General features: G+C 38.4%; 1 protein-coding gene across 1 annotated transcript in view; it reads right to left on the bottom strand.

Annotated features, from left to right (window-relative positions):
* LOC127190153 (phospholipid-transporting ATPase ABCA3-like) overlaps nt 1–15,883 on the bottom strand; it is a 121,608-nt gene that overhangs the window by 51,215 nt on the left and 54,510 nt on the right. Inside the window, exons 12-15 of the mRNA XM_051147175.1 lie at nt 13,110–13,264; nt 10,668–10,823; nt 10,108–10,318; nt 8,177–8,327 (exon numbers count right to left, since the gene is read on the bottom strand). Of these exons, the coding sequence (XP_051003132.1) occupies nt 8,177–8,327; nt 10,108–10,318; nt 10,668–10,823; nt 13,110–13,264 (673 nt within the window). The remainder of the gene's footprint in view (nt 1–8,176; nt 8,328–10,107; nt 10,319–10,667; nt 10,824–13,109; nt 13,265–15,883) is intronic.

The following is a 15,883-nucleotide window of genomic DNA, read 5'->3' as shown; positions in this document are numbered from 1 at the left end:
TGGGTTTTTCTCCATTTAGGTTAATATTGGTTGTGGACTTGCTGTAAGTTTTCATATGTTGAGGTCTGTTCCTCATGTTCCTAGTTGCTCTTTTATCACATACTTTTATCATGTTGAATTTTGCCACAGGTATTTTCAGCTTCTGAAAAAATGATCATGTACTTTTTGCCTTTCAGTTTGTTTACATGCTGGGTTACTTTTATTGATTTACCTATCTTGAACCATCCCTGAGTCTCTGGGGATGGAAGTTACTTGACATTGGTTGATCTTTCTGGTTCATTCTAGAATTATTTTTGCAATTATTTTGTTGAAGAATTTTGCATCTATGTTCATAAGGGAAATGTCTGAAATTATTTTTCTTTGTTAGGTCTTTATGTGGTTTGGGTATCTATTAGGATAACTGTGGCCTTGGCAACAAATTGGGCAATGTTCCTTCTGTTTCTATTTTGTGAAATGATTTGAGGAGTTTTGGCATTAATTCTCCTTTGAAAGTCTAGTAGAATCCTGCTCTAAAACTATCTGATCCTGGGCGTTTTTGGTTGCGAGACTTAATTATTTATTTTTATATTTTAAATGTGTCTCTCATTCAATACATCCCAACTGCACTTTCCCTCCCTCCACTCCTCCCAACCTCATCTTCTTGCAGATCCATTCCATCTGTTTCCCTTTGAAAAAAGTATCATCGTGTGTGTGTGTGTGTGTGTGTGTGTGTGTGTGTGTGTGTGCTTTTAATATGACATATGAGGAAAATGTGCAATATTTGTCTTTTAGGGACTGTCTAGGCTTTCTGACTCAGGATGACTTTTTCTGGAGCTATTCCTGTTTACTTGAAAATTTCAGATTTTTAAACAGCTAAATAACATTACATTGTGAAATTGTGCTACATTTTAATTACCCATTCATCAGTTTCCAATTCTGGCTATTATGAATACAGCAGCAATGAACATAAATGAGCAAGTTTAGTAGAACGGAGAGACCTTTGAGTATATGCCTAAGAGTGGTACAGCTGGATCCTGAGGCAGATTCAGTCACAGCTTTCTAAGGAACTGCCACAATGATTTCCACAGTGCCTGTATAAGTTGGCATTTGCACCAGCAATAGATGAGTGTTCCCATTCCTCCCATTCTTGACAGCATTTGTTTTATTGATCTTGGCCATATTGACTGGGGTAAGATGAAATCTCAAAGTAGTTTTAATTTATATTTCCTTGGTGGCTAAAGATGCTGGACACTTCAGTGTTTTTTAGCCATTTGATTTTCATCTTTTGAGAACTCATTAATTACTTCTGCACCCTATCTATCTATCTATCATCCATCTATCTATCTATCTATCTATCTATCTATCTATCTATCTACCTACCTACCTATCTAATATATCTTAGATACTAACTATCTATAGATGTATAATTGGTAAATTATTTTCCCATCCAGTAGCCTGCTGTTCTGCCAAAATGATAGCATTTGTTGTAAGGCTTTTCATGAGGTCTTAGCACCTGTGCTATTGGTGTTCTACTCAGAAAGTCATTTCCTGTGCCAATGAATTTAAGCCTATACTATACTTTCTCTTCTATCAGATTTAAGGGTGCCTGGTCTTACATTAAGTTTCTTGCTTCATTCGGGTTGAGTTTTGAGGAGGGTGATAGCTATGGACCCATTTACATTCTTTTACATTCAGCCATCCAGTTTGACCAGAATAATTTGTTAAAGATGCACCCTTTCCCCTCTGCCCCCCTTTAAAAAAATCAGGTGTCCATAGGGGTGTGGATTTATGTCTGGGTCTTCAAACTGATTCAATTTGGTCAACTTATCTGTTTTTGTGCCACTAACATTCTTCTTCTTTCTCTTCCTTTTCCTCTTTCTTCATCTTCTTCTTCCCTCCTCCTCCCTCCCTTTTAATTACTATTACTGCAGCTCTATCATACAACTCGAAGTAGGTGTGGGGATTCCGCTAGCAGTTGTTTTGTTATTCAGGATTGCTTGTGTGTGTGTGTGTGTGTGTGTGTGTGTGTGTGTGTGTGTGTGTGTGTGTTTCCATACTAAGCTGAACATTGTTTTAACAGTTTTTGTGAGAACTGTGTTGGAAATTTGATGAGATTGCATTAAATCTGTAGACCGCTTTTGGTAGGACGACCACTGTCACTATATTAATCTTATTGATCCATGGGCACATGAACACAGATTTTTCCATCTTCTGACATCTTCTTCAATTAATTTCTTCCATGTCTTAAAGTTTTTATACAAATTTTTCACTTGCTTAGGTATTTAATTATTTTTAGGCTATTGCAAAAGATAGTGTCTTTTTCTGAGCTGTTTCTCAATTTGTTTGAAATTTATATATAGAAAGGTTACTGATTTTTGTGTAAGTTTTGTATCCTATTGCAGGGGTTTCTGCAACCTTAACTGACAGCTGAAAGATAAACTGTGGTAAGCATGAAGGCAGTTCAGCTCAACACAACTTAGTAGCAGGTGTTGGCTCAAACTTTGAGAATCTGACCCTGAGTGTTTACTTAGGCACATTTAAGTACAGCATAATTTGGAGAAATTTATTCTGGTGATGCTTAACTCAATCCCATGTGTGCAACAAAGCATACACAAGTCTAGGGGAACAAAGTAAGCTAAATATCAACCAGATATGACTACATTGAAGCTCTTTGTCAAATTCATAGTTTCTATAGTTTGACAGAGAAAAACAGGTTTTACAATTGACTAAGGAAAAAAAAAAGCAAATTAACAATGAGAGTATGGAGGAAGGTCTAGTGCTATAAGTCTCTAAACACACAGATGTGACCAGTCTAGAAAGGATGTCCACTCCAGCCTTCCAGGCAGAAAAGAAGATTTGCATTCCTTCCCTTGAAAGAACAACCTTGTGTGTTTAACATTCCAAGTGCCCCTGGTGCATGTCTGTGAGCACAAAGATCTCTGTGTCGCCTACATTTTCCTTCTTAAAGTGTTTTGTCAGCCGTACAAGTTTCCAGGTGGACTTTTATGTATAGATTCATATCATCTGCAAATGAAGATACTTTGACCTCTTCCCTTTCTATTTGTATTCTTTGATCTCCTTCAGTTGTTTTACTGCAGTAGCTAAGACTTCAAGTACTATATTGAATAGGCAATGAGAGAATGGACATCCTTGACTTGTTTCTGACTTTAGTAGAAATGCTTTGAGTTTCTCTCTTTTTAAGCTGATGTTGGCTGTGAGGTTATTATGAAATATTTTTATTATGTTGATGTATGTCCATTGTATCTCTAGTTTCTCTAGGATTTTAATTATGAAGAGGTATTGGCTTTTCTCAGAGGCATTTTTTTTTTGCATCCAATAAGATGATCATATAGTTTTGTCTTTCATATTATGTGATGAATTACATCTATCAATTTAGGTATGTTGAACTATCCCTGCATCTCTAATCATAAATAATAGTGTTTTTTTGATGTATTCTTGGGTTAGGTTTACAATGATTTAATTGAGAAATTTTGCATGTATATTCATGATAGATATGGTCTTTAATTTTCTCTTTTTGGTGTTTGTGTAGTTTAGGTAAGGGTAACAGTGGTCTCATATAAATATTTTGAAAATGTTCCTTCAGTTTCTATTTTGTGAAATAATATGAATACTATTGGTATTAATTTTTCTTCAATGGTCTGGTAGAATTCTGCACTGAATCCACCTGTGCCTCAGTTTCTTTTGATTGGGAGACATTTAAATGCTGTTACTATTTCACTAGGAATTACGGGTCTGTTTAAATAGTTTATTTGATCTTCATTTAAATTTGGTAGGTTGTGTATATCAAGAAATTAATTCATTTCCTTTAGGTTCTCCAGTTTGGTGAAGTATAGATTTTAAAATCTATACTTATGATTCTCTGGTTTTCTTTGGTAGCTTTTGTAATGTTCTCCCATTTAATCTTTTTTTTTTCTTGGATCTTTTCTATCTTTTAGTTAATTCAGCTAACTTCAATCTTATTCATTTTTCAACCAATTCTTAATTTCATTGATTCTTCATATTGTTGTTGCTTTTATTACTTTGGTTTTAAACTTGAGCTTGATTATTTCTTCCCAGACAATTTTCTGGAGGGTGTTATTTCTTCCTGTTGCTATAGAGCTTTAAGGTGTGACACTAAGTTACAAATATGAGATCTCTGCAATTTCTGGTATTGGAACTTAATGCTTTGAGATTGCTCTCAGACATGCCTTCATTGTGTCCCATAGGTTTTGCTATTTTCATCCAGTTCTAAAAGAGTTTTCAATTCTTCCTTTGGCCAATTTTTTATTCGGTAGTAAGATGTTCAGACTCTAGGATTTTGTATGATTTTGATATCCACTTTTAGTCCATGGTGGTCAGAAACTATGCACAGAGTATTTTCCATTTTCCTATATCTGCTGAGACTTGTTTGTGCCCAAGTATGTGGTCAATTTTGGAGAAAGTTATACAAACTGCCGAAAACAAAGTAAATTCTATTGTGTTTGGGTGAAATGTGATTTAACTTCAGCATTCTGTTTAATTTTTTCCTGGATGACCTGTCTATTGCTGAAAATTGGGTATTGAATCCACTCATTATTACTGTGTCTGGGTCAATATGTGATTTTAGTTGTAATAGCATTTCTTTTATAAACTTATGTGTCTTTGTGTTTATAATTGCAATGTCCTCTTGGTAGATGTTTTTCTCCTTTGACAATTCTGTACTGTTCTCTATCTCTTCTTCTTCTTCTTCTTCTTCTTCTTCTTCTTCTTCTTCTTCTTCTTCTTCTTCTTCTTCTTCTTCTTCTTCTTCTTCCTGTTGTTGTTTGAAGTCTATTTTGTCAAATGTTGACATAGCTACACATGCTAGTTTCTTTGATCATGTGGTTTATGTTTGAATATAGATTTTTCTTTTCTTTTTTTAGTTTTATTAATTTATTCAGATTACAACTCAATTGTTATCCCACCACTTGTATTCTCCCATTCCTCCCACCCTCCCACTTTCACCCTATTCTCTTACCCTAGGTCTAAGACCAAGAGGGACCTTCTCCCCCACTATATTGACCATGTGTTTTAAATAGCTTTTTCTATCCCTTTATACTGAGATGATATATCTTTGATGTGTGTTTCTTAGATGTAGCAGAAAGACGAATCCTCTTTTCTAATCCAATCTGTTAGTCTATGTTTTCTTATTGGGGAATTGGGCCCATTAATATTGTCATTGATCAGTATTTACTAATTTTTGTTACTTTTTTGTTATTGTGCGTGGGTTCCTTCCTTTTGATTTCTGTTCTGGCATTATTTACTTCTTGTGTCTTCTATGGTATGGGTTACCTCTTCCAACTGAAGTTTTCCTTTCTGTAGTTTTTGATTGGTAGATTGATTGCTTAGATTTTATTTTATTGTGGGATATTTTTATTTATCTGTCTATTGTGATCGATAGTTTTGCAGGGTATAGTAGTCTAGGCTGGTAGCTGTAGTCTCAGGACTTACAGATCATCTTTCCTGGCCCTTCTGGCTTTTAACACTTAGAAGTCAAGTGTTCTATTGGGCCTGCCTTTAAGTGTGACTTGGTCTTTTTCCTTGCAGCTTTTAATATCCTTTCTTTGTTTTGTACATTTAGTGTTACGTTTATTATGTATTATGGGGAATTTTTTTTCTGGTTCTTTCTATTTTGTATGCTTCCTGTACCTTGATTTTAAAAATATTTTATTAATTTATTCATATTACATCTAAATTGTTAGCCCATCCCTGTATCCTCCCATTCCTCCCTCCTTACCATTTTCCCCCTATTTCCCTCCCCTATGTCTGTGACTGAGGAGGACCTCCTCCTGTACCTTGATTTACTTTTTTTCTTTAGAGTGAGGGATTTACTCCCCTGAATTTATTTAATCACTTTACAGTCTGATTGCAGCCCCCTTCCTTCTCTCCTCCCAGTCCTACCCTTATGCCACACTCCTCCCATTTTCCCCTCCCTTTCTCCTCATAGAAGGGGAAGACCACCCCCCCAATGGGTACCAATCCACACTGGTACAGCAAGTTGCAGCAGGACCAACTGTGTCCTCTCCCACTGAGGCTAGATAAGGCAACCCACCTAGGGTAAAGGGATCCAAAGGCAGGCAACAGAGTCAGACACAGCTCCAGCTCTAATTGTTAGGTGACCCACACAAAGAGCATGCTGTTCATCTGTTACATAGGTGTAGGAAGCCTAGGTCCAGACTCTGTGCTCTTTGGTTGGTGGTTCAGTCTCTGTGAGCCCTCATAGGCCCAGGTTAGTTTATTCTGTAAGTCTTCTTGTGGTGTCCTTTGTCCTGCTGGCTCCCTCAATCCTTTCCCCTACCTGCAAGCACATTGCTAAAGGACTTCAGGTGAGACTGGAGAGATTGTAATGAAGGAAAGGAAGGACAAATCTTGAGTCCCAGCCTTGTGTGGCTACTGGGAGGTCTCTGGTAGAAAGTGTTTCTGGGTTTTGGTGCTTGACATAAGGGACTGGAGATGAGCTAGAAGGGAAGACTAGAAGGGTCTGAGGGGAAGAACTAAGTTGGATCACCAGCCCTTTAAGGAAGTTTCTTCAGTTTGAGCAAAGGTGTTATTGGTACCGTACCACTTATAACATTTTTTGTCCCGAGACAGGGTTTCTCTGTGTAGCCTTGGCTGTCCTAGACTCACTTTTGTAGACCAGTCTAGCCATGAACTCACAGCAATCCACCTGCCTCTGCCTCCCAAGTGCTGGGATTAAAGGCGTGCACCATCATGCCCGGCTCCTTATTCTTATGCTATTATTTTAATATACTGTCTTTAGTATATGTAGTGGTATTATTCTCTCATTCTAAATATAGGCAATTTGTTTTGTTTGTATTTCCTAATAAGTATGACTGAAGCTTTGTTGAACAGATCAGTCTTCTCAATCAAGCATCTTAGAACCTTATAATTTTGATTAGTCATATTCTATGGATAGAAAAATAGTGATATGAAGTTATTTTAAAATATCTTTCTCATTACTTGATCGTGTAAATATACACATATAAAGATCTGAGATCTGTGCTTGCCATAAAGCAGATAAACAATCTTAGCTAGTAAGATGTTGGAGATAACCAATATATTCTTATATTTTGATTTTTACCTTGCAGTGAGGTACTCAATGGCTTACATGAGGTATAATCATTTTATTCTGGATGTTTCTTTTGTTATCTAATAGCTATTCTTATGTATGGAAGCCAACTTATATTTATGAGAATGGTACCTTAATTACTTTTCAATTGCAATGGAGAGACACCATGACCAAGACAACTTATAAATGAAATAGTTTACTGGGGGCTTGCTTAGTTCATCATCATTGCTCATCATGGCAGGGAGACTGGAAGCAAGCAGACTGGCATGGTGCTAGAATAGTAGCTAAGAGCTTATGTTTGCTTCACAAGCAAGAGGTAGAGAGACAGAGAGAGAGAGAGAGAAAGAGAGAGAGAGAGAGAGAGAGAGAGAGAGAGAGAGAGAGAGAGAGAGAGAGAGAGAGAGAACTAGGAATGGCAAGGGCTTTTGAAACCTTAAAGCTTATTCCCAGGGATACACCTCCTTTGGCAAGGCCATACCTTCTAATCCTTTCCAAACAGTTCTACAAACTTGGGATGAAGTGTTCAAATACATGAGTTTATGGGGGGGCATTATTAATCACAGATGGATATCTGAGCTGCAATAACTTTGGCGGGAACACAAATCTTGTACATGAATAATGGACATACTTTGTATCCATTTCCCTTAGCTGGGATGGAAATTACACTAAAATATCTTGATGTCTCCCTTCAGTAATTTATTTGGATAGGTCAGACAGATGTATTGTAGCTTCTCTAAGAATTGCCACTCAATCTGTGTTTTACTCTTACCATCTTAATATATCTCTTGGCCCCACTTCTCTTCATCTGTTTGTATACTGAAAGCACAGTGCCATTCCTGCCCATCACTAACATTAAAAAGCTATGACCAAAAAAGCTATGATAAAGGATCAAATAAGCCTTGAGTGAACTTGAAATTACTAGGCAATCCTCTGTTTAGTAACAGAAATACTGAGCTTTGAGCTTCCTAAGTCTACTTTGCAAATGGAAGCTATATAAAGAAACTTGGTTTACTACAAATGCATTACTCACTAAAGTTACTAAGCCTAGAAAATGAAAACATGTTTCTGGTAAGCTCCAAATAAACCATCTAGAATTATGGAGATCCATACCTCGATACATACATCTTGGGTAGGATAAATGATAATTCATTTCCTATATCATTTTCCAACATAGCACCTGGAACATGATGCTGAATGATTGCAAAGATATTGTCAATATCACAATATGGTTCCTTCTCCAGGACTATGTGATATCCAGCACCTGAAATAAACCAGATGAACAGCTGAAGAATCTTTCTATGCCTTTTTAAAATACCCTTAAGACCAATTTTGCTCTTCATGGCTCAGGTTATCTACTCCTATGAGGAAGAAGATATGGTATACCATAAGACTTTTAGTAATGAAAAAGCTTTCAAATGGCATTATAAGACACTCAATAAATATGAGCTACTTCTAGAATTTCAGTACAGTCCCTAGTGAACTATAATTATTTAGAGTATATAACCAAAACATAGCTGATATACAAAGCAAGGGCCCCATTACTGGGCTACTTATTTTTGAAATAGAAATCTTAGCTACTTATTTTTGAAATAGAAATCTCACTAACCATTTATTCACTGTTGTTATACATTATGCATCACATACTAATCTAAGCCTCAAGGATACACTAGTGAATACTACAGATAAAAATGTATTTTCTGTGGGGTGTTTCAATCTGTAAGGTAATCATAAACTTTGAAAAATGAAATTGGTGTCAAAATTGACATTAGATTATTTAAAATATATATCTGGGGTTGCCGGCAACTTAAGAGATGGCTCAGCAGTTACCATCACTTGTTGCTCTTGCAGAGGACCTAGGTTTAGTTCTTCACACACATATGGTGGTTCATATCCACCCATAATGAGCTCCAGGGAATCCAATGCCCTGACCTCTGTCAGTACCAGGGACACATGTGGTCACATACACACATGCAGGCAAATTCACCTTTACACACAAAATAAAATAATCTAATTATATGTATGAGAACATGATAACAATATAATATTTAAACTTCTGAAAGAATTATGTTCTATGAAGTGGGGCTATTGTTTTGAATTTAACACATAAGGGACAGAACATGGTAACCAGTACAGAGGAGATTAGCAACTGAGTCGAGTGGACTCAAATCCTGAGTAAATTCATGTTAGTTAACCTTTAATTATTTCTACTTATGTTTCTATACTCTAATTTGAGAATCCTACCACCATGTCATACATTACATAGCCTCTAATTAAAATTTCTGCTATAATTTTAACCCACAATAATTCACTGTTTAAGATACCAATTTTATCACTTATTACAGATAGATATAATTATCAAAGAATTGTTTTATTTCACCTACATAACCTAATTTGATGCATATGAGTATTTTGCCCACATGTATGTCTATGTACCACATGCATGCCTAGTTCCTGTGGAAGCTACCAGAGGGCAAATGATTCCTTGGAACTGGAATTATAGATGATTAGGAGCTGCCATGTAGTGATGCCAATTGAATGTAAGTCCTCTGTAAGAGTACTGTATGTTCCTAACTAAAAGCCACGTCTCCAGCCTTTACTTATCTGACTCATTTATTCTGCATTACATTCTTTTCACCGGTCACATTTCAGATTCGTCTGGATGGGAATTTGACCCTGGTTGGTAACAAAGGAACTAAAGTAAGGGAAACCTCATTTCTCTTGTCTGAATGAATGAGTGAATGAATGAACGAGTCAGTCATTTCAATCAACCAAATAATCATCTGGATGCAGAATTATATTCTAGAGACAAAGATTGTCAGTAAGTACAAACTGGGGCAGCCACTTTGTTTAAAAATGCAAAGAACCATGATTAAGACACATAGGAAAATCTCAGAACTAAAAAACATTAAAATTATAATAATTGAAGCCAAAACTGTAGAATAGAAAAAGTTTTGGGCATATAACTAAAATATAATAGAGATAATGTTAGAAGAATATTATTAAGTTATTGGTATCCTAGGAATGATCAAATGGACCGAGACCGTATATTTGTTTCAGGAATACTGAAGTGCCACAGCAGTGCAAGGTCCCCCTGACCATGATGGCAATGCGGTCACCCAGGATGTCAGCTTCATCCATGTAGTGGGTTGTTAGTAAAATGGTCCGATTGTGTTTATAACGCTGAAGTATATCCCAGGTGGTCCTTCTTGACATTGGGTCCATGCCAGATGTTGGTTCGTCAAGTATCACCACCTAAGAGCCAGAAGAACAATTCTACAATCACTGATAATTAATACTAGGCTGGCTACTCATGGGCTTATTTACCGTTTGAAGGGAGAACACTGGAGGTAAGGCACAGAATGACAGAGTAGATGTGAACCTAAGAAAATAGTAACAACCCCAAACATTATTTTACACCAGATGTGATAAAAATGCAAATGACTCTCTTCTGTTTACACTGTTACGTTCCTTTCAGATTCATATCAATGTGCAGGTTTTAGAGAGCTGAGTTTTCCAGACAGCGGGCAGAACTCATACAGAACCCCTGCCTCACCTCCCATTCTGTGTTCACACTGTTTGCCTTTCTTTGCTGTTTGAATACCTTGGAGTCCCCTATAAGTGCTATAATGATGGAGAGTTTACGCCTCACTCCTCCACTCACTGAGCTTGATAATGTATGGTAATTTTCTTGCAGATTAAACATAGACACCATGTGCTCAATTTCCACACAGTTTATGTTTTGAGGTAGTCCTTTTACCTGGAAAGAGAAGGCAGAATTTATATTATGCATTCAATTTTATTGTCAGAAAGAATCAAGGACCATTAGACATTATACATATGCAAAAGTGTATTGCAGATGTAGCCCGAGAGACATGTTACATCAATTAAAAGTGTCTTCTTTCTGGTGTATTTTCCCTAACATGTAAGAGATAGTTAAAACAAACAATTCAGAAACAAGTGATGTAAGTTGGCAGCAGGGTATGTGCAAGACCCTGGATTTAATCACCAGAACTTTGTTTTCTTTTATACTTAGACTTTATAAAGATATCTGTAGCCCATTAACAAGCAGATGAAAAACCCACATATTTGGAAATATATACACTTCTTTATAGCCCACTGACCATGTTCACCACAGAGAACTGTGGAAAGTAAAGTCAGCAGCTGAACTGAAGGATTCCAGAATCTGGAGTGTCACTGAGACAATGTGCATTGACCACTTACACATCCTTTAGCATGAGCTCCGAGCAGTCCAAAGCTTGGAAGAGAGCTCCCTAATCCAGACTGACAGTCAAGAGAAACTTTTCAGTTTGATTTGAATGGAAAGAAAACCAGAGAGCCAAGGGACCAAGTGTTTTTCTATTTCTTTTGCACACCAGTCATAGAATTCTCCTGGTGAGGACAGTGGCAGGAATAAATAAGAAATCTGCAGGAGCCAAACTCTTGAGAGGGGAACTTTCCCAGAGCTCTCTAGCACTGTGGGCTCCAGAGGGAAGGCTCGCACCCTACTCTTTGTCTGTCTGCAGGCTAGACGTAGCACAGCCATGGAAGGTGATAATTCTTCTGAACAAATGAGAAAAGAATCTGGGAAAGCAGGAAGTAGTACAGAGAGAGAACAGAAGCAGGAAAATGATGTTGTACAGGATGTTTAGGAAGTTGTGTATTCTTTCCATCATTTTTGTATGTGGATCTAATCCTAACACAGGAAAGAAACATTAAAAACTGTGATTAGAGACACACATGGAGCCTTTAATCCCAGCACTTGGGAGGCAGAGGCAGGCAGATCGCTGTGAGTTTGAGGGCAGCCTGGTCTACAAAGTGGGTCCAGGACAGCCAAGGCTACACAGAGACCCTGTCTTGAAAAAAAAAACAGACATGGGGGGTGGGGTAGGCGTGGGAGATGGGGGTTTAGGGGAAGATAGGATATATACTCACTTGTAAGTGGATAGTAGTAAGGCTACAGCCCACAGACCCAAAGATGCCAAGTAACAAGGAGGGCACTCAAGGAAGAGTGCTTGAATCTCACTCAGAAGGGGAAATAAAAGAGATCTCTGAGTGGATGGATGGAGGGAATTGGGTGGAAGCGAGGTAGGGAGGGGAACAAGAATAGGGATCAGGAATGCGGAGGGGGAAGGCTGGGAGAGAGAGTGAAAATCATTGGGGGGCATTTCTAGGGTAGTAGAGGCTTCTGGGAGTCTATGGAGGTGAGCCTAGCTGAGATTTCTACCAAAAAGAGAATATGGCATCTGAAGAAGCCACCTCCTGTAGCCAGGCAGGACTGCCAGTGGAGGGTGGGGGACACTAACCCACTTACAGTTAGAGCTGGGGCTATCTCTGACTCTGTTGCCTGCCTTTGGATCCTTTTCCCATAGCTGGACTGCTTTTTCTGGCCTCAGTGGGAGAGGATGTACCTAGTCCTGCTGGCACTTGTTGTACCATGGTGGGTTGGTACCCATGGGGCGGCTCCCCTTCTCTGAAGATAGGGGGATGGGACAATGGGAGAGGGGTGTGATGGTGGGACTATGAGGAGAGGAGGGAGGGGGCTGTGAGCAGGCCCACTTCCCAGTGTAAAATAGACCAGAAGACACTATATACATGGGAGAGACTGAAATAATAATAAAACAACTCTGAATACTGACATAACTGTAGCCATTAAAAACCAAACCAAACCAAACCAAACCAAACCAAACCAAACCAAACTCTTGCTGAGCCAGAAGCTTGGCAGCCCCAGACCTTTGGTAAACTACACTGTCAGGAGACCTTGGATCAAGTATTGCAGGACACTATGTTGACACCTGGCAAGAAGAAGTACTCTAGAATGCAGGAAGAGATTCTGGATTAGAGTTAGGCATGCTTAACTTGATTTCTGCATTGTTTAATGTGTATCTATATTAACATCAGGCAATATGATAGGCATAATTTTTTCACAACAGTTAAATAAATTATTTAAAGTATTACAGTTAATAGATCTGTACATTAAAGAAGAAAGAAAAATTTACTTAGAAAAATTTACTAAGTAATTTTGTAAGACATACTTCTGACTCACCATACAGTAGAAAAAAAGGTGTTCGGACAGTGTCAAGTCATCAAACAACATGTCATGTTGAGGGCAGAAGCCCAAGTTCTTTCTAATTTCAATCATGTTATCTAAAATACTATATCCATTAATATAGGCCTCTCCTCTGGTAGCAAGAAAACGACCTAGAATTATGTAGAAGACATGGAATAAGGTAAACTTTCATGTATAATAAGTAATATAGTTGCAAGCTCCTACTACACTTGTTGAATATTAAAAGAATTGGTACTATTACTTACAGGGAAATAAAGAAAACACCAGAAATTACCTTTAGGGTGATAGAATTAGTCCTTCTTAAGCTTTCTTTATTATTTATTTATATACTAACTTTTTATAATGGGTGTGGAGTTTATTATGAAAACATTCAGATTAGTCGTTGTAGTCTAATATAACATTGCAATCAGACAGTTACTGCATTTGTAAAATACTGTAAGTGTTACATACTGAGGGGAAAAATTTCCCCAATACAAATGTTACAGATCTGAAGGGAAACTGTTATAGATTTGGTGGAAGTGTTACAGCTCTGGAGGGAAAGCTGTTCTAGTAGTTGGGAACCAAGGAATAATACAGTATCACACAGTACAACAAATCTCACACAAGAGATTTATTGGTTAAGACCCAAGAGGGTGATTACAGGCATAAGTTTATTATGTAATTCAAATGCTGATTTCTATACCCCCATATCTGGTTGCAATCCTTGTTCTGAGAACCTGTCTCAATGTTGTGTGAACAGTGCTACCCAACTGTCGTCTGATATGCCAACAAAGTATCTTACAGCCAATCACTGAGTTGGGGGTAGACTAGGGCTGGACTTCCTGCCATCTGGGGGTGGAGGAAGTGGATTCAGCCATGGGAGAGGCTCAAGAGATGTCAGAGAGAGAACTGGAGCAGGAAAGCTGAAAAGTGTAAGTATCACTAGGAAGAAGCCTAATTAACTTAGAGAGTTAAGAATAGAATAATAGCTGCTCAGTTATTGTATTGTGAAGCTTATTATTAAACAAATATAATAAAGTCTCAATTATTTGTGTGATAGCTAGGTTAAGAGAGAAACTGAGCCCAACAGGGATGTCCTCTGAGAGTCTTCATTAAGTGGGGTATTGGGAAAGATGCTGGGACTTCCTATTGGGATTCCAGCTGAGAGAAGAATGGGAGAATGGGGAAATAGAAGGACCCAGAGGGTTCTGGAATGCTACAAGAAGACCATCAAGGCTTGTGGATCTGGAGCCAGGAGGGTCTCCTCCAACTACTGTACCAACAAAGGACAATGCATGCAGTAAACCTGGAACCCCTATTCAGATCAAGCAAGTGGACAGCACATTCTCCACAGTTGTGTGGAGAGAGGGCACTGACTCTGACACGAACTCTGGTGTCCCCTATTTGACCATTTCCCCTTAGTGGGGAGGCCCAGTGGCATTCAGAGGAAGGATAAGCAGGCTACCAGTATGAGACCTGATACGCTATGATCATATGGTGAGGGAGGAGGTTCCCTTCTGTCATAGGCCTAGGGGAGGCAAATAGGGTAAAAGAGGGAGGGAGGGGGGAACAGAAAGGAACAAGTGTAGAGTCAACAATTAGATGTAATGTGAATAAATTATTTAAATAAAAAAGAGAGAAACCGATGAACAAACAGTTATATAAAAATAATCTTATTAGGAGTATGCCTGAACTTGGGTGAGAAGCAGTAAAGAACTGAGCAGGAGACAGGCTTTATACAGGGTTTCTTTGGGGGCAGAACCTTCCAGGGTGGCCTGAGATTGGTAAAATTTTGTGGCCTGATCTTGGGGCAAGCTCAGGGATAGGTGGAATTTCAAGCTCAGGGACTGGTGTGATTCTGTGGCCTGATCTTGGGCTTTTTTTTTCTGTAGGGTAGAGCTTGGCCACCTAAATCTCATGGAGCTGAGCTGGCTGTTAGAGGAGTCTAGGGTATGTCCAGGTCTGAAGGCCTGAGGGGCTTGCATTCCCCTTCCCTTTTGTTTACTCTTGGTAAACAATCAGAAGTTGGGAAATGGGCAACATTATCATTAGACTACTTCTGGCTAAATGGGGGGGGGGTGTCAACGTCATTAGGGCAAGCTTGATCTTTACTGTTAGCGTATAAGGAAGAGTTACAGGCTTCTGGCTCCATAGCTAGGGGCTGGTAATCCCATAACTACAACTGATTAAAAGTTAGGTTAGAGTCTTTTAGATCGGTTGTTAAAGAAATCTAAACAAAAAGCTTATATGACAGCATGTGGCTAGGAGGATTAAGAAAAGGAGAAGGGGTTTAAGAAGGGCAGTGTCTAGTTCCGCACTGGACTGCCAGAGCGAGCAGGTTCTTACGTTTTTGGAGAATCATCTGGAATTGTTGGGTCTTGCCTTTCACTATAACCTATTGGTTAATATACAAGCAATACTTCTCCCCGAGGAAAAGACAAAGACCACTTCTCTCTGCTGTCAATTAATCTAATCCTTGCCAATTTTGTAGCACTATGGTAGCCAGAAAGTCTGTATGAGGGTCAGAATAGTCTGAGCCACCTGTTGGAGACCCAGGATGAACAGTGATGAATACTGATGCTAAATAGCTAGGGAAGTAGTCATTTGGGTTATCTATTTGTGCACTGACAGAAGTTGCCACTACTGAAAACCCGAGCATGCCCAATTTAAACCGTCCATGTATACTGAGGCCAAGCTGTTTGTAGTAGCAGAGTGAAGCTTTAATAGAACCAAGTCCATGGAGGAAGAAAGGAAGGGTCTCAAAATGAATT

The sequence above is a fragment of the Acomys russatus genome, chromosome 5 (genome assembly GCF_903995435.1).
Source record: "Acomys russatus chromosome 5, mAcoRus1.1, whole genome shotgun sequence".
NCBI classification, from domain to species: domain Eukaryota; kingdom Metazoa; phylum Chordata; class Mammalia; order Rodentia; family Muridae; genus Acomys; species Acomys russatus.
Note: the sequence above shows the minus strand (reverse complement) of the source record. Positions and strands in the feature narration are given on the sequence as shown.